The 20,315-nt window shown below is 35.0% G+C and overlaps 1 protein-coding gene across 1 annotated transcript in view; it reads left to right on the top strand.

Annotated features, from left to right (window-relative positions):
• The window catches only part of COL24A1 (collagen type XXIV alpha 1 chain), a 298,672-nt gene that overhangs the window by 72,439 nt on the left and 205,918 nt on the right, over positions 1-20,315 (top strand). Inside the window, exons 13-18 of the mRNA XM_040987252.1 lie at positions 78-122; positions 5,638-5,691; positions 5,781-5,825; positions 6,027-6,080; positions 6,311-6,364; positions 10,486-10,539. Of these exons, the coding sequence (XP_040843186.1) occupies positions 78-122; positions 5,638-5,691; positions 5,781-5,825; positions 6,027-6,080; positions 6,311-6,364; positions 10,486-10,539 (306 nt within the window). The remainder of the gene's footprint in view (positions 1-77; positions 123-5,637; positions 5,692-5,780; positions 5,826-6,026; positions 6,081-6,310; positions 6,365-10,485; positions 10,540-20,315) is intronic.

The raw sequence follows: 20,315 nt of genomic DNA, 5'->3' as shown, positions 1-20,315 counted from the left end.
TTGTATTCATCTTCAGAAAATATCCTTAGTGACTGTAAGTCTTATATAATAAATTTTGGACATTTCTTTTACAATAGGGACTTGTAGGTGGCATTGGTCCTCCAGGCTTTCCTGGGATTAGAGTGAGTATCTCAAAATATTATTCTCAAAAAATATCTTACTGTACAATTATGCTTGTTAGAAATGTTTTTAAAATTCAGGAAATGAGAAGTTTTATTGGATACTAACCTTGCTGAAAAATAATGTTATCTGGTTTAGTGTGAACATGAAAATTATAGTTTGTAGTAAACTAAGATGAAATATGTTTCTGTAGATTTGTGTATGTGTGTATACATATATACATATATAGTATATGTATGTGTCATCAAGAAATTATTAATCATGATAGTCTCCTTGAAAGTGTGACATAGAATAGCTACTTATTTCCTGTACCATCTGGTCTGGAATTTAGCACACATGAAAACAAGCGCTAGGACTTTAGGCTATAAAAGAAAATCAAAGAAATTGCTAGGAAAATCACTGAACGAAGGAGAGAGACTAGAGCGAAACACAAATCTGACTCCAGTTTTAAATGTTCTTTCTTCTACGTTTAACTGCTCCAAAGTACAAGATGACAGTTTGGTCAAAGGAGTAAGTCAGGAGCTTGGTTAGGAAAACTCTAGTCAGTGTCAAAGATTCTAACTTTATATCATGGGAAAACAAAAATGTGAAATTTAGAGTCAGACAACTTGAATGAGCCCAAGACATTTAAACACTAAGCTTTTCTGTTACATAATACTAACAGCAGCAGCAACAATATGAGCAATAGCATCTCACTCCTGTGTAGTATTTTCTGGGTACTTAGGACAATGGTTAATATTTAACTAGTGTGACAGCCCATAACTGCTTTGAGTCTAAATTTGAAAAAAGTGACTTAAGTCAAGAATTTAAAATTTTATCATGTTCTGCCACATCCAGAAAATTTACACTAGCTTAAAATATGTCTTATTTACTTTTGAGACTTTTTTTGTGAGAATCCCATATGAATACAGAACACAGTGGACGAATGTGGAGCGCACTGATATAAATACAGGAGTATAGGATGCTTTCTTATATGCAGATTTCACGCAATTTGGATATTTTCCTAGTAGTAAAATAGCTGGTTCATATGGTAGATCAATTTTCAGCTTTCTGAGCATTCCCCATATAGACTTGCATGGTTTCTGTGCTAATCTATACTCCCACCAACAGTAATGTCGGGTACCTTTCTCCCCACATCCACACCAGCAGGTGTTGTTAATAGGTTTCTGGATGTAGGTCATTCTTGCTGCAGTTAGGTTGAAACTCAATATAATTTTTATTTTCATTTTCCTAATAGTTAAGGTTCCTGAAGCCTTTTTTTTTGCATGTCTGCTAGGCATTTGAATTTGTTCTTTTGAAAAATGTCTGTTCATTTCCTTTGCCTATTTCTTCACAGGGTTGTTTGTTTTACTGTTGTAGAGTTTCTGAAGCTTTTTGCAAATTCTGGATATTGTCCCCTGTGTTGTGTAGGGTGTAAAAATTTTTTTCCCATCCTGTTGGTTGCCTCTTCACTTTGTTTATCATTTCCTTTGTTGTACAGAAGCTTCTTAGTTTTATGTAGTACATCTATTTGTTTGGACTTTGACTGCCTGTCCTTTGGGGCATTTTTTTTTTTGTCTTTGCCTATGCTTATGTCCTATAAAGTGCTTCCAGTGTTTTGTTCTGGTAGTTTGGTGTTTTCTGGGTGCAGATTTAGATCCTTGATCCATCTAGAGTTGATTTTTATATAAGGTGAAAGGTGACAGGTCTTGCTTCTTACTTCTGCAAGCTGCTATCCATTTTTCTCAACATCATTTGTTGATGAGAGTAATTTTCAATTTTCTTCTCAAAGATTAGTTGGCTGTATATGTGTGGTTTCACCTTAGGCGTTTCTATTCAGTTCCATTGATTTTATTCTCTGTTTTTGTACGAGTAACAGTCTTTTGGTTACCTTGCCATGGTAGTATGTTTTGAAATTTGAAATTTTGATTTCTCCAACTTTATTTTTGTTCTTCAAGATTTCTTTTTGCTATTCATGGCCTTTTGTGTTTCCAGTTGAATTTTTATATTGTCTTTCAAGCTCTGAGAATAATGTTGTTAAGATTTTGATTGGGATCTCATTGAGTCTGTATATGACTATTGATAATACAGAAATTGTGATGATGACGATGCTTCAGATCTAGGATCATGGTACATTTCTTCATCTTATAATGTCTTCTTCTATTCTTTTTTATTGTAATTTTTGTCATGGAGGTCTTTAACAACTTTGGCTGACTTTAATTCAAGGTATTTAAGGTTTTTCTCCAGTATTTTGAAGGATACAAAGACCAGTATCTTTTGGAGATGCCAGAATGTTAGGCAGAGGATTAGCCTGCCATGTCACTACTGGCACCTCATCTCACGTTTTATTGAAAAAAAAAGCTTAATATTATGTATCTTTGATCTCTTAGACAAAGCTCTATGCTAGTAGTGCACAGGAAAATAACTATTTTATTTCTCTTATTTTTCTTTAGTCACTCATCAATTGATAAGATATTTTCTAGGAAAAAAACTGGGTAATAATACTATATATTTTTATTTGTTTATTTTATAGTTTTATAATTACACTAGTGACTGAGATTATTACCTGTCAGTATAATGATTGAAGAACCATGAGGAAATCAGTCTTTTCTACAGTATGCTTATTAGAACTCTTAATTGACCAGTGGCTGCTATTTTTAGTGATGAACAACCTATCCTTTGAGTCTCTGAAAATGCTTTCAGAAAGGCATTTTTGATATGTTTTCTTTAAAGAAAAGATTTATTTATTTATATTTGTTTGTTTATTTATTTATTTATTTGAAATGACAAATTGCAGAGAGAGGAAGAAATCGAGAGAGAGAGAGAGAGCGCTAGCCCATCAGCTGGTTTACTCCCCCCAAATGCCACAACAACCAGAGCTGGTATACAGAAGCTTCTTCTGAGATTCCCCCATGGTTGCAGAGGCCAAAGCACTTGAGATATCTTCTGCTGTTTTCCCAGGCACATTATGAGGGAGCTGGTCAGAGGTGGAGCAGCTGGGTCTTCACCAGGAGGGGATGATGTCATCTCAGGCAGTGGCTTTATCTCTATAGCACACCCCCCACCCCAAGCATAGTTTTGAGGATTAGGATTTTTATGCAGTTTTTTTCATGCCACAATATGCTTGGTGCTTCTTTGATGTATCTGTATATGCCATTCAAATTTTACTTCATAATTCTCCATCTGACTAATTTCTTTCTATGATGTATTTTTTGGCATTTACTAATAATTAAGTTTTATGATTTTGTTTATGGAGTCACTCAAATAGAATATTAGTATACACAAAGTCCATTCATTTGAAGATACCTGGCTTAAGTGCAGTAACTTGTGAGTTTAGAGTATTATACCTATGGAAAAAAACAAGACACAAGGGCTTTTGTATTTGTGAGACTTAAAATGAACTTCTGCATAATTTGCAAGAAAATATTTCTATTACATTTTCAAGATGATAATGAACTTTAATAATAAACTAGCTACTGTAACCATACGAGTAACTGTTTCCTATTGACAAAATTTGAAATTACAAGCAATGATGTATTAGTATTACATATCTGTTGGGTTGGAAACAATTACCTTTTTCCCCTAGTAGTCCCATATATTTCAAGATTAAGCATGTTGAAAATAATTTGTCTTAGTTGTGTTTCACAGACTGTATGATTCATCCAAAAGTAAAGAAGTCATATTTTCCGTTTGGAAAGTTGTATTATTTAAATTCAGCCTATTAAAAATGCTAGGTTATGTTGGGAAAAAAAGAGCTCAAGAAATTGCTTTTGAGATTTTTTGTCAGTAATCCCTTCAATGGGCAATCCATACTTTATTTCAAAACTATTATTTTGGACCTGGGAGATTTAAAAAAAAAAAAATGAAGCATGCTTGTAGTCACACAGAATACCCAAACCAGGAAGACAATGCAGGATACATAACTAATGGTGATGTACCAACAAAGGAAACTATGCCTGCAAAGACTGAGGTCCTGTATTAAGAGAAAACATGTTGAGAGAATGAAAAATGATCAGTTGTGCTTGGAACATAGGATTTCGGGCAGGGAGACAAAAAGGGCAAAGGGAAGAAAATGCAAGGAAAGGAGACTGGGAGTGATTCATAGAAATCTAATACAGAAGAACCTGAAAGGCTATCCTAAGACACCTGGAGCCATCGGGTTTGTGGTTCAGATGCCACTTGGGATGCCTGCATCCTTTATTGGAGCACCTTGGTCAAGCTCCAGCTGCACTCCCAATTCCAGTTTGTTGATGTATACCTCTAGAGGAATCATGTGGCAGTTAAGTAACTGGGCCCTGCAGCCCAGATGGGAGACATGGGTTGAGTTCTCAGCTCCTAATTTACACCTGGTCTAGCCCCAGCTGTGGAGGGATTGGCGTAGTGAATGATAGATTTGTCTCTCACTTTTCTGTCTCGAACAAAATGATTTTTCACAAATGCAGTTAAAGAAAAATATGTATCCCATATGCAGAGGACAGTATTTTAACACTTCACAAATACAGCCTTAAAAGTTCCCAAACATTTGGACTGAGGAATTGTGTGGAGGACAGACACAGTGAGGAGTTGAGAGAAAGAACTAAAAATAGGTTTCAGTGACACAGAAGTTATTGCTTTTCCATAAACTGTCAAGCATGCCCATATTTTTGGAATACAATAACTGTTACCTACTGTGTTTGCTTGCAGATGATAATGGTAGATCTGTTTTTAAAAAATTGGAACATTAGATTGAAAAATCTAACATTAGACGTATCCTTTTCAACTTTGTTTCTTCAACACTACCACAGTATCTGGTGCGTTAATGCTCAGTCAGTATTAAATGATGAATAAATGAAATAAGCTTAGAAGAGTAGGGTCTTTTGTCTTCTACTCAGTTTATTCCTAAATTTAGGATGCAGTTTTTCATTCTACAAATTTAAAGTCATAAAATCACATCACAAATTGCTGTCACACAGTGCTTCCTCAAAATTTGCTGCTATAAATGGGTAAAATTAAAATGTGGTATAATGAAACAAAGGATTTTTAAAAATGTTTCCTTGGAGTGTGATGCTAAAATATTTCTTCAAGATTTTACCTAGCTGGAGAAATATCACAGAATGAATGTCACAGACTGTACATATTATCGGAATGCTCAACAAGAATCTGCTGAATTAATAAGAGTGATAAAATCGTCACATAATGGAATGGAGTGGTTATCGAATTCTTCTTAGGAGCACAGCATCAATATATTCCTGTAAGATATTATCTGGTTAGAGAAATATGCAAGACGAAATCATGGGCAATAATACATGAGCTCCTCGGAAGGAAATCTCATGGACTACTCCAGGGTGACAAGGCTTCAGGAGATAGAATGCACTTTACTTTAGGTGAAAGTTTGCTATGCCTTGTAAGTTTAGAGAGCAAAATAAGTTGTTAAAGATTAAGGCACATGTGGGAGCTTAGTGAGATACAATACTCCAGGTTCAATAATTTATTAATTTTTCCACAATCTCTTTCTGATAGCAGTGAAATGCTTCAAGATGCCTTTTATTGCTTTTCCAGGGCAGTGTAGGTCCTGTGGGACCAATTGGAGCTTCTGGAATTCCTGGCCCAATGGTATGGTTTTATTTGCATATTGGGTATGTATTTCACTTTAATTTCTCTGTGATATTATAAAATCTCTCTCTCTCACTCTCTTTTTTTAGGGTCTTTCAGGGAATAAGGGACTACCTGGAATCAAAGGTGATAAGGTGATTTAAATGTTAATATTATCACAGAGCAAATTTATTATCAGTTTTCTTTTACTTTCAAATAAATACAATATAGAAACTTGTTTTTAATAATAGGATCTAGTTTGCATAATGAAATATATGCATTTCTAGAGGCAGTTAAACTGATAAATTATTGTTCTTAATATTTGTTTTCTTATAATATTGTCATGCTTTCTCTAGGGTGAACAAGGCATTACAGGAGAGCCAGGAGAGCCAGGGTATCCTGGAGACAAGGTATCACTTGAAACATTGATTTTATAGAAATATGAACATTGTATAAATTCAAAAGAAATAATTTAATCTTGTATTTTGTTAGGATGAGACATCAATATAGTTTTAAGTTATTGTTTGACTTTTTTTTAATTTCTTAATGTATACCTAAGGATTTTTGGTTGTTTGAGTAAAGGTATACCTTCCTTTCATGGTATAATAGCTTCTCTACCTTTATGATTCTCTTCTTCTAGGGCACTGCTGGTTCGCCAGGACCACCGGGAATGAGAGGAAAGCCCGGACTTTCAGTAGGTTTGAACTTTTCCTTTGTTTTTTTAGTGAATCATAGCGTGATTGATGCTTGCTGATGAGAGCAGAAGCTGATTGTTAGACTACCAGTCTTGCATTTTTGCTCTTCAGTTTTAGAATATCCCTGAAGTGTTTACCTCGTATTCCATAGAATGTGGGAACTTTCCCTCACCCAAAATCTCGGCCAAAGCTAAGTTTTAATGCATTCTAAAAGTCTTGGTTATGTTATTTCTCTAAATGAAACATTACAGGCAATATTTAAATGGCACATGGTGTTTTTAAACTAAAAAGACATGAATTATTTTAAATAACATGGTTAATTTTCCAAATATCAGTCCCTTAAGGAAACATTCTCAAGAAAAGATAATATGTTGCACTCCTTGGTGGTCCCAGATATTCTATTTCTTACCCTTTTAATCTAACCTCTTGACATCAGTTTTAGAAAAAAAGCACCTTATGTTCTAATTAACATAATCCACAAGTTATTGAAATAGAATTAACTTAATAGTTTTAATAAAATTATAAAATTGCAATGCAAAGCACTTCTCTAAATATTAAAAGTGATAGTTAACATTTACTGTCTACAATGTGTAAGGCAGTATTCAAGGGACTGTCATCTAATTTAATGGTCAAACAATCCTATGAAGTTGGTGTTATTACTACTCCTATTTTTTAGATTAAATTGAGACATAGATTATTAAATAACCTACCCAAGATTCAATAGATAGTAGGTGGCCATCCAGGAAAACTTGGATAATCAAATATATCAGAACTCATAGACTTAGCTATGTGCTATATTGTTTTACAGTTAAAATTTTAAGATTGCTTGAGGATCTTGATTACAACTCTATGAAAGTGATTTAAGTTGGGAAAAACTAGAAGCAGAATTATAGTTTGTTGATATGACATTCAGATATGCATTTAGAGGAACAGTTATTTACCTGAACAATGCATCATATTCCTTTTAATTCCAATCTCCCAGCTACAGATAAATTATTTTTGCCTTTCAAGGAGGCATTGTTACGTCTCAGAGCCTAATGGGCCCCATTCTTTGTTGCTTTATCCAACAGTAACAGTAGTTTACTTATGCCTCTTGGGGATTATTTCATCCAAAAAGCAGTTTCGACTTCTTTGATGACACGTCAGTGGTTACCTCTGCATTTACTGGCTTTGTGCCCTGGGAGGATGGCGGTTGACTTAGTCCCACATAGAGTAGCATTCAGAAACTACCAAGTATGTGCATAAGGTTATGAGCACAGGGCATAAAGTTAACAGACAGCTTTCCCCCCCATTTTTTCCTTTTCTTTTTTAAGAATGATTTCAAACTACATTCAAACTTCTGGTATCTGAGATGATTGGAAAAATTACATTTTAACTTTTTGCATCTCTTTCTCACTGAATATGATGGTTTTCTAGCTTTTGGTAGTAAACAGAATTGAAAGAACACACCATTTGAGATCAATATTAATAAATTGTATCAATACTATATCTGTGGTTCACAGTTAACTTTCTAAGAAAACCACAGCTTAATTTCATTTTTACATAAGGCAAACCATTTTTAAGGTTCCTGACTCTTTGATTTAATTTGCATTGATAAGATGCTTATGGAAGGATAAAATTTCTAGTCTGAGAGACTGAGGTGAGTCTAGTTTCAGTTCTGATGCTTCGCTTGTGCTCTCGGGCATCATCCACTGTGATATCCAGTTTCTCACGTTTAAAATCAGAGTAAAAGGGGTTCATATGTTAGGATTTGACAGGATATACCATCACCCCATGTTAGAGCGAAGGACTCACATCCCATTTACTCACTTTTGATCCAGTTTGCTGTCAGTGTGCATTCCGGCAGACAGCCAGTGTCTGAGCCCCTAGCCTATGTGAGAGACAGGAATGGGATTCTAGTCCTTAGGCTTTTGCTTGGCACAACCATAGTTACTTCAGACATCTGGGGAGTGAACCAGTGGAGAGATCATTTCTCTCTCTCTCTCTCCCTTTCTACCTCTCCCCTCTTTACCTCTCTCTGTTCTCCTCCCTCCCTGCCTTCCTTCCTTTCAAGTACACAACAATAAGCAAATGTGCAAAAAATAAGAGGTCTGTCATCTTTAAGATTCCTTATTCCTCCAGGAATCTGATATTTTTCTCTCCTAGTAATAGTTACTAATATTTATTTTCCAATAGTTACCAATATTTCTGTCATACAAGATATTGGTGCTACTAACATTGTGTCCAGATGATACAAATTGTAACATGAAAGAATATTTTTGAGATATAAGAATGAATATTCTGGTGTAGATGGCTTTTACATTCTGGAAAATGAAAACTTTGTTCTATGAGTATTCAAAAACTATCTAAATGACAACTCTGAACTTCTTTGGAAATATTCTTCTGTTGAAGCATTAAAAAACAAAGACAATTATGTCCTTCATAACTTTGACCAGACATTTCTATCACTTGTAAAGTTTGCTTAACATTATCAAATTGAAAATTTATATTTTTTATAATGGAAGTTTGACATTCAGAGAAAGCTTTGAAATAGAGATTTTGCAAAGTGTAACTGTTTTAAGGAATGACTATAATTATTCCAGAAAGTACATTTTAAAATATCTGAGTTCCAATCAACTTCTCTGAAAACATACAGTATAGTGTTTTTTTTTCCTTAATGCTTTTAAATTTAGCTACTTGGTTGAATCTTGCCACTAGAGGGCCTCAGTGAAATCCGCATCCATGTATATAAAGAGGTGACTGAGACTCAAAGCACTGATTCTGATGGATCAGTGTTTATTTGTTTCTTTAGGAAAAGGAACTTAAGTGGATTTTTGTATAACATTTAATTAACTTTTTCCAGGCTTTATTTCATTTATTGCTTTGTCCTATTTCATGGCTGGGATCTGATACAATGTAATATCCAATGCTTAACAGAAATTAGTTGTATGAGCATTTTTGTGACCTAACACCTACTTAAATAAAATGTAAAGGTCATTTAGAAATTTTACATCACATAAATAACAAATTCAATAGCTTCTGTTAGGAAAACAAGGGAATCGCTACACTTAAGACTTTAGTTGTTCTAGCTCTTACCAACTTGATCAAGTTTCAGATTCATAGCAACCTCTCCTGTTTTCTGCTTTCATTGTCCTCTCTGTCACTGATTTCACATCTGTAACATGAAAGTCAAGATGTTGAAAATAAATCCTCAGAACAAAAATGAACAAAAGAGCAGCAGATACGAATTTCACCTTAGAACATTTGGATCTAATAGACATCAACAGCACATTCCATCCAACAGCTGCAGAATACACATTTCAACAACACATAGAACATTGCCCAGGATTGATCACTTGGTAGGTCACTGTTTCAACAAATTGAAAAGAATAGAAATCATATCAAGTATCCTTTCTGAACTCAGTGCAATAAAATTAGACCTCCACTGCAAGATAAATTTTAGGAAGAATCAAAACAGTCCAAAAATTCTGCGTCACCCAGGAGAAGGGTAAGGAGCAGAGACTACAAGGGGAAAGAGAAGGAATTCATGATCACAAACCCGGTTGATGTTAATGAGTGCTTTCTATGCCAGACATTGTGCCTGGCACTTTCCATATAGTGTTTCAGTTAACGCTCATAAACACTCCATGAGAATGTTACTAGTATTGTCTGTATTTATAATTTATTGATACGAAAAACGAGGAATTAGAGAGGTTCGAGAACCAGAATTTCAATATAGGTTGAGTTTTTAATACTAAATCAGGCCACTAAGAGTAGTAAAAGGAAGAGAGGTTTACAGACAGTGTCCTAGGAGTCTGGCTATTAATAAACGAAGTCAGTTCCTCAGTTAGAAATTGCTGCCTCTTCGAGTTTAGCTTTATTTTTATAGCTCTGCAGGAAGAATTTTTTAGCATTGAACTCATCAAAATGTTGATAGGAATAAATATATATGATATCCAAAATGTTGTATTTAAGTAAGTTTCATTCACTGTGATGATGATCATAAATTTAATCTCTGAAGTCATTAGCACCTTGGTTGCTATATGCTATATGCACTGTTGCTTACCAATGCCTATTTCCTCTTTTAATTGTATCTTAAAGATTAATGTTTATATTTTGTATTTCCCCTTTCCTCACCTAGGGCCAACCAGGTGACCCAGGACCCCAGGGACCACCTGGCCCTCCAGGACCAGAGGTAAAGTATTTGTGGAAAGACAATAAACTTGAAACAAACATACTGAAAATTAAAATTAATTGGTAAAACATGTTTTTACATAGTAGGCTTTAAAAAGATTTTGCAATGTTGATATTTGTGTAAATAGGTTGGACTACATTTTTTCTGTTATGTCAGTGATTCTAAGGAAGTAAAACAGTTTTTGCACACTGTGCTTCCCACAGAGCTGTTTATTAATGCTACATGGAAGCTATTAATGATGCATACTTAGTTTCTGGCATGTTATAACAGACTATTAAATGCCATCTGCAACGCCATCATCTCATATGGACACTGGTTCGAGTCCTGGATGCTCCTCTTGTCTGCCTCCTAGCTAATGGCCTGGGAAAAGCAGAAGGGAGCCCAAGTAACTGGCCCCAGTACCCACATAAGAGACCTGGATAAGATATATGTCATCTGGTTTCATCCTAGCCTTGTCCTGGCCATTGTGATCATTCGGAGTGAAGAAGTGGATTGATGGTCTTTCTCCTTCTCTTCATCTCTACTTTCTCTGAGATTCTGGCTTTCAAATAAAAAAAAATCTTTAAAAACAACTTTATGACATTCCTGTGAAATAATACAAAGCTAATATTTTTCATGTTGTAAAGAAATAAAATGTCAAGAATACTAGGGAAACCCAAGGAAGGTTAAAAACAATGACTAAAGATGTCATAATACTATTTTTTTAAAGAACATAGCTATATTAGTTATATATTTCAATTGTTAAATATTCTGTTTCTTATCTCAGGGTGTAGAAGCCAAATGAATAGAAAATAGATGTTTGGTAAATACCAAGTTTCACTAATTATATGAACTTCATATTTTACTGTAACAGAGATAAACTGATGATTTCACAGTTTATCTTAGGGGTCTTTATTTAATGTGATGTAAAGTAAATACAAATCTGTGGAATGTTATTAGCAAGCAACTATTAATAATGACACTAAATGAAACAGTTGATAGCTTTACTATATTACTTTTTAAGAATTTTAATGTTTACTGATACTGCAAAACATTCCAGTTGCCCATTCATGTAGTGTGAACCATAAGCAAAAGATCTTGTTAATTGTAAATAATAGGGTTAAATGTTATTGTTAAATAGAAGATTATCATTATTTATATTTCTGGTATAGCCACACTTAAATTTTGAAATAAAAGATGTGTACTACATAGATATGATTATATGTACAATTATACACTTCTTTGTAAACATCCCCAGCTTCTTATTTTGGATGTTGATTAAATGAAATGATTCACTTAAAAAAAATGATGCATACTTAGGGGTAGAAGACAAAAGGTCCACTGAATTATTAATATAAAATGCTTCTAAAAGATATGTATGTGTGATGTAATTCTTATATTCTAGAATAACCATAACTAAGTCTATACCACATGTATCAAATTTGTAGATTATTTAAATTTTTGAATTTAGTTTAATTCATGATGCGGAGCGCTTTCTTTTCTGAAAGTTGACATGGGAACATTAGCTTCCCAGAAGAAACAGGTCACTCTGCATTACAATATGCATCAAGATACCCTACATGGTTGTAAAATCTTATGAATCTCACTCTAGTTTCACAAAAGACATCAGCACATAAATGGTACTTCCAAAAGTTTATGGAAAGTGGAATTTAATATAAATTTATTTGAAGCAAGACATTTTTAAATATATCCTTAATTTCTTACCACATGCGTTTCTGTTGACTTTTTGAAGCATTTTAAAAATACTTGAATAAAAAAATTTCTTTGCATTTCAATTTTCCATAAATATTTTGAAACACTCTCATTTGTGTATACATACACACACATATTAGTATACAGTTAATTCAGACTCATGGATTCAAGAGTAAAGCTTTGAAATGAATTTAGTATCAGAAAAAATAGATCAAAGCAATAAAATCACTATAATGACAGAGCAGTAGGCTGTTTTTCTAGGAATAGTACTGTGCTGACTCTCTTTCTCTTTCTCTTTCTCTCAGCTTTTAAGATCTACTTCTTACTCCATCTACTTCTTTCAGGGTTGGCTGATATTTTAACAAATGCCAATTCTTACTTACTGTCTAATTTAAAAACATGTTGGAGGTAAGGTGTGGAATCCTGGGTTAAACGACTGCTTTGTTCAATGTGTGTATGCAGCTTCTCCTGAGAGGCAACAAACGATGGCCCAAAAGCTTTGTTCCTACCACGCAGAGGGGAGCCCCTGGCCTCAGCAAGGGCAGCCCTGATTTGTGTGGTCATTTGTGGAGAGATTGGACAGAGTATCTTTCTTTGTGGCACTCCTTTTTTCTCTCTCTGCCTATGAACTAAATACATCCTTTAAAAAAATGAAAAACAGTAAGTATTGATACTTTAAAAATCTAAAAAAAAAAATGCACTTACCTGGTTTTATTGCTAGGGAGGTCATAGCACATACAGCAGGAGGTTGATGTTGTCATCTTAGAAGGACGTTGTTTGGAGTAATGAACCGATACTCTTTCTTTTAAAGATTTTTTTTTTAATTTTTATTTTTATTACAAAGTCAGATATACAGAGAGGAGAGACAGAGAGGAAAATCTTCTGTCTGATAATTCACTCCCCAAGTGAGCACAACGGCCAATACTATGCTGGTCCGAAGCCAGGATCCAGGAACTTCTTCTGGGTATCCCACAGGGGTGCAGAGTCCCAAGGCTTTGGGCCGTCCTTGACTGCTTTCCCAGACCACAAGCAGGGAGCTGGATGGGAAGTGGAGCTGCCGGGATTAGAACCGGCACCCATATGGGATCCCAGTGTGTTCAAGGCGAGGACTTGAACCTATACCCTTTTAATCATCTTTAATGAGAATTAAAACAGTTACCCATCTTTTCATACTAAAAATACAGGATCTAACTTAGCTGTCATTATCTGTAAGGTTATTATTAGGACTGCAACTTGTTCTTTTTATTGTTACTGTGACAATAGTAGCAGATGATTTATGCCACGGAAAGTACTTGGTTTCCTCCTTGCAATTAGTATGGCTTGAGATCATTTTTTTTCTCATGAAGTTAGTTAAGGGCTGTAGTAGTCATTTTGTTTTTGTTGTTAATCACTGACTGCTCATTCTTCCAATTGTATTTCTTTTTCTGTATTTTTAGAAATTTTATGATTTGCCATCAATATTCAAAACATTGTTATTGTCTTTGCTGTTTGCATTAATATAAGGTCCTGAGTCCCTTATCAGATTGTACTCATTTTTCCTCTTTACCTCTCTTAAGCAGTTCATTTGAGGCCAAGTATGTGACGTACATTCTCTCAAGAATTGACATAAAATTGTTTTGGGAAATGGGGCTAAATCAAAGGTTATATTTTCCATGATTATAAACAAATACTACCTAGGTAACAATGTACGAGGCAATGCTTTTCCCAAACTCTCCATAGTGTTAGGCTTTTAATACAATTGCATCAAGGAATTCAAAATAGTATAGATAATGATAAATGTAGCCTGAAAATTTGTATTAGCACAGTAGATAATGTTTGTTGGGTTGAGAGTCTCCTGTGTTATGGTAAACTTACTCTTTCATAATAGGACAGTAACCAAAAATTTCTAAGCAAGGGATGGAATTATCAGGCTTGTGTTTTACAGTTAAACTTGGTAGCAGGGGGTAAGGCAAAAGTGAAGGAGGAAGAGAGATACTAAGAGAAGTTAAAGCCTATTTAAAAGGATGCTGGTGGTAGAACTAGAAACTCAGGATGGCACATTGTGGCAATGGGGTGGGCAGAATGCAAATGTCATTTATAGCATTTGAGCCATTCAGTTCACTTCGTTCAGTTTGGGAGAGAGTATTCTAAAATACACAGAAAAAAAAAGAGGAGAGGAAACAGAGGATTCCGAATATGGTTGCAAATAATGATTTGATTTTGAGTCTTTTGAGGTCAAAATGCTTGACAAAAGTAATAAAGTTAATACACATATTCAAACTGTAGACCTAAGTCTCAGAATTAAAGAATCGACTACAGATACTGCTTATATTGTCATCTACATTGGGTGAAGCAGTTGAGACAGATGAGATCTCTTCATGAAACAAAGTGAGAAAATACTATACCTGGGCCCTCATTGCTAAAAGACTACATTCTTTGAAGTTAAATTTTAATCTGATAAGAAAAGGACATGGAAGCACATTTTGCTAAGTGGAAAATGTGTTCTTAAATAAGTTATAATCTAAAGAGAAAAAAACATTCACAGTGAAAGGAAATATTTAGAACTGAAGAACAATTGACTAACAATTTGAGTGCTAAAAGCTTAAAGCAATAGTGGAAAATTCAGTGAAATCCATTTCTCTGAAAAGCAGGGAAAATGGAAACCAAGTTACGAAGAATGTTAAGCATAGGGATTTGTTTCAAAAGGATAAAAAATGTTGAAAGTGGGTGACCAAGGCTTTGTCTTCTCTAGGAGTAGAAGACTACATTGTAAAAGATGAATGTACAGGTAGAGGAATCTTGAGGAGTACTGTGAAAAAGGAAAGGGGAGTGACTGGTGACCGGTAAAGTGATTTCTGAAATTGTTCAGGTTGAAATTTAAGAGATTTTTCCTCAAATACAGCCACAAAATCTTGTACATTTTATTGGAAACTATTGAAAATTTGAATCTAAACTTCTACTGACTAAAACAGTGAAATATGACCAGTTTTATGTGATTTGTCTTTCCCTTGAATGAAAACAAATTTGTTGTTCAAAGGAGAGTATTAATTCAATGTACTAAAGCTTGTGATTTCTACTTTTTGGTATAGATGAATGTTGTAACAACCTAGTACAAGTTAGTAAAAAATAATAATAATAATAACTCTCTCATTGGACCACGTGATGAGCAATAGCCAGAGCTGAGCTGATCCAAAGCCATATGTCAGGAGCTTCTTCCAGGTCTCCCATGCAGGGCCCCAAGACCTTGGGATGTCCTGTACCCTTCCCTACGCCACAATCAGGGAGCAGGATGGCAAGTGGCGCACCCCTGACAGGAACCAGTGCTCATATGGTATCCCGGCATTTACAAGGTGAGAATTTAGCTAGTAGACCACCATGCCAAGCCTACAGTATACTCTTGCAGTTGCAAGTTCAACAGGAAGTTCTCAGAGTGAACTTGAAGGCAGTGACATCAATGATAATGATCTGTGCTTTGAGAAGATTTTTCTGTCTCCTGTGTATACATGAGAACATGGAGAGAGAGGCTACTGAAGCATAAAGATGATGCAAGATTATTTCAGTCATCTGCACATAGCTTAATGATATCTTTCAGTAGGGTTGTAGAAGTGGAAAAAACTCTTGTTTAGGTAAATGATAATTTAAGTTTTTAAAATTTTGACAATGAAATTCTACCAGAGGTAGAAGAATTATTTTTACCTTGGCTGTAAAATTTTTAACAGAAACAAAAGAGCTACAGAGACAATCCCTCAAATGCTGAAATAGAACCATCAGGGTATTCTGTTGGTTAACAGCAATGATAAGCAACATTTCACCTTTCTGTTCTTTAAAGCAGCAGGACTGTAATCCAACAGAAAGAAATTGTTTTCAAAACCAGTAAGAGATAAGATTGCAAAGGAACTCAGAATATTCTCCCTGTCTGCCCCTGGAAATTATTGTCTGACCTCTGTAGTTTTACCAGCCTTGGAAAATTATTACTATTTATTGCAGTAAGCGTGGGGCAGAGATATCATTCTATAAATATTTTTGAAGCAAAATAATAAAAGAAACCAGTGTTAAACATTTATATCTATATTATGACACTTTTTCCGTTAACATTTCATTTATAAAGAACAGAGAAAAGGGGGGCTGAACTTCCCTTAGAGAACAAGGTGAATGTGACCCAAAGGCAGACATTTTACACTACCAAGAGCATGTAGAAAATCTGGAGCTGAGTGCGAGAGCAACTGAGACCATAGCCTCACAGAGGGGAACAATAATTAGCCTGAGTTAGCCCAGGGAACTGTTTATTTTATCAACATTTTATACTCATAAAATAACCTGCTATTTTATTTCATTAAAATAAATAAATTAGCTTGTTTACTTCTTTTCTTTAAAAGGCAGAGAAAGAAAGATAGAAATTTTCCATTCTTCGGTTTGTTCTCCCAAAGCAAATAGCTGGGACTCAGCCACAGGGAAGTTAAAACAAGGAGCTCATCCTGATTCTCCCACATAAGTGACAGGAACCCAACTACATCAGTCACTCCTTGTTGCCACCTAAGGTACACATTAGCAGGAAACCACAGTCAGGAATAAAGCATCACTCAAGCCCAGGAAACTTAGATATGCTTTTCTAAGTGGCCTTTTAATTATCAGGCCAAATAACTCTTCATTTTTAAAATCAATATAAATAGATAAGTATATAAATATAAATTAAAAATACAATTTTCTGTTTTAGTCATTATAATGTTTTCACTAAGGAATCAGGTTAAATTATACAGATTAAAACAGGCTACATATTTTTTTCAGTGGTAGCATATAGCAGTGGACAGTTTGAGTTTATTTTTTAGCTAACTACGAGATACAGAGAAAAATAATTTCTAAATAATAAATAAAGTAAGCTCAGATTGGATCCACCTCACATGTTTGTCAAGTAGATCTGGTGATTGCTGCTAAAATGTGGTACAGTATAAACCAATGTGGACCAAGTAATGAGGATAAAGAAACTGAACAGTGCCAAATAGGCACACAACTTTCACTTCCAAGTTATTAGAGTTGTTTAATTTAAAAATAAAGTGCTTTCTTTTTAAAAAAAAAAATAAGGACACTTGTTAAAAAAAAAAACACTTGCATTAAGCAAACACTGAATTTTTAACTATGTATATTTAAATGATTTCATAGTTGCATAAAAGTTTGAAAAATCTTGAAAAGTTTGAAAAGATTGCAACTGTGCCATCTTTCTTTTATGTATGGTAATTTAGGTTGCTTCTGGCACTTTCAATTGCATTTTTTTTGCATTTTCATAGATATACTATCATATAACTTTCAGATGTGATTACTTTTAGTTCTTGTTTCCCATTTCCTATGCCTGCTCCATCCCTCCTCCTCTTCCTCTGTATTTTCTCCTCCTTATTCTTTTCTTGCTCTCTCTCTTCTGGTGTTAATGTAAATAATATTTTTGTTTAAATTTCCAATTGCACTTGTTTTCTGATGTTATACAGGAATGTAATTGGCTTTTGTTTGCTAGTTAATATCCTGGAGATTTTGGTATTTGTTTCAAATTTTCTATATAGCTAATCATGCCATGTACAAACAGAGACAGTTTTACTTTTTCTTTTTAATCTATATACTTTTTCTTGTATTAGTACATTAGCACAGACTTACAATATGATTTTAAAAAGGGGTAGGAGAAGAGGAATTCTTGCTTTGTTTGTAATCATAACGTAACCTCTGATAGCTTCTTTAAATTTACTACATGTGGAGTAATTTAGTACTGTTGTTTTTAACTATGTAAAAGCTTAATTTTCCTCTTTCACCCAAAAAGTTATTAAGTAATAAGTTTTTAAAATTTCCAAGTAAGAGATGTTTTTATTCTAATTGTTAGTAGTTTCTGATTTTATTGCGTTGTGACAGGAGACTGTTGTCATGTTTTATAGAATTCACTGACATTGTCTTTTTGCATTAGTATAAGGTCAGTTCGAAATGTTCAATATGCACGTGGCACAAGATATATTCTTATTGTTATTTATAATATTAATATATAATAATTTGTCCTTTGTCGATTATTTTTTAGGGCTTCCTTATTTTTACTTATTGTTGGTCTACTTAACTGTCTAGCTGGATAGGATGGACTGTAACATCAGTATTCAGAGTGTCCTGTTATGACATTACTGCCATTTTTAGCTAGCCCACACTTATCAAACATAAGCCAGATGCTGCATTTTCACTTTCCTTGAGCTGACTGTGTGAGACCTGCCTCTCCTCCCTGATCCTTACTTCTTTGGATACAAGGCAGAAGAAGGGAAGAGGTGCTGCTCTGAGGGTGACATGGAAGTCTGAGCTGCCTGTTAATGCAACTTGTGCCTCTGGTTCTGTATAAGTTCAATTCTGAATATAGCAGTTCCACCTGTAGTGAACTGTTGCTTAGTATCAACTGAATTTATGATTTATCAGCTAAGACAGAACCCAGGACATGAGTTCCAGGTGTGTGATCACTTGATGCCCATGGTCAACTGTTCTGCCTCTACTACACTGTAAAAAAATATCAAGGGCTATTTCAAACAGTACAGTATTTTCTGTTGCAGATCGTATTACTTTACCATAACACAGTCTCCTGTAAGGTTATCTATACTGTCTTTTCACACTGCTAATACCACCAGTACTTAGTGTTGATTGGGTTAAGTGCTAAAGTGGTAAAGCTGAATACACCATGACCTTGACTTATTTATGGTAGTCTTTTCCTGTTCTGGGGTCCACTAAAAGCTGGCAGCCTTTGAGGTCATCGGCTTGTGGGCTGTAACTATGTTCCTGGGAGGTGGTATATGTCCCTCAATGCAAAGAGATCTGCCTTTCCCTTTTTTGTGGTGGAAATTTGTGGCAAGAGTCTAAACTTGCTTTTGCCTTCCAGGGAGTATTCCAGTTTATGCCTGACCATTAGGTCTTAAAATCTTTAGAGAATTTGCCAACACATGAATATTTCTAGAGTTTATATTTTGCCATCTGGAGTGTGTGTGCCTTGCCAAGTCCTCCATTGCACTGACCATCTCTTGCTCATTTTTAATCAACACGATGCCTTACATTGGCTAAATCAGAATGATGGTCTATAACATGCATTAAAGGTCCAGATCTCTTTAAACAATATATTGTTATTACTGAAGCAAGGGAACATAGAAAATCTGTAAGTGTCTGTCATATATTCAACAGGAATAGGTTTTATTCTCATTTTTCGTTATTAGGAAACACAACATATCTGCCAAATAAATGACTACAAACCGTTTCTGTGAAATCTTAGTGATCTGCTCTAGCACTGATAGTAAACAAAACACAGCTGCTGTAATCGGGCTGTGATCATCCACAAACACTCTCAATATCTGTTTGATTGCTATAGCAGCCAGCCTTGCAAATTGAACAATGGTAGGATGGTGCCCAACACCCCTATTATTTGTTATCTAGCAGCAAGGAGACTTGTTATGTGGAGTCAGTAATCATGGACATGGACTGTTGATTTATGGTCAATAGCCAAAGCTTATTAATAGCAAAAGACTTATTGAGACTGAGGGTCTCATACACATAAGGAGGGAGGGTTTGAGACAGATGTGAGTTATATGCTAGCAGCAAAGGGCCTCAGTCAGTAACAATGTGTTCTAGCAGGCTACTAACAGCATACACGAGAAGCAGCACCACTCTGATCTACTACCAGGTTTGAGGACTGGGGAGTTCCTGTGCCTATGCTCTTCTGTTCCATCTGCTTCAGATCCTTTGCCCTGGGTTTCCCAAGCTTTCTCACAGATTCACGGCTGGTTATGGTTTCATATCAGCCAGGTTCCCCACTGTCCTCTCCTAATCAGTTGTCTTCCTACAAGGTTCCTAACCCATGCTTTGTCATTCCAGCTGTTCAAGGCTTTTGCCCTGAATTCTTGGAGCTTTCTCACAAGATTACGGTTGGCTATGATTTTATACCAACAAAGTTTCCAATGCAGATTTATGTCTTCTCACACCCTGTGTCTTTAAGGGTGGCACTAATAATGTTGTGGAAGTATGAGTGAATTATCCTCAAATCCTAATGGTTTGTCTCTCAGAGCATCCTGCTGTTTAGGCTCCAATTTAGACAACCCCCTTCTATTCATTTT

This window comes from Ochotona curzoniae, unplaced genomic scaffold (assembly GCF_017591425.1).
Source record: "Ochotona curzoniae isolate NIBS_2020 unplaced genomic scaffold, NIBS_Ocur_1.0 contig_4612, whole genome shotgun sequence".
NCBI classification, from domain to species: domain Eukaryota; kingdom Metazoa; phylum Chordata; class Mammalia; order Lagomorpha; family Ochotonidae; genus Ochotona; species Ochotona curzoniae.
Note: the sequence above shows the minus strand (reverse complement) of the source record. Positions and strands in the feature narration are given on the sequence as shown.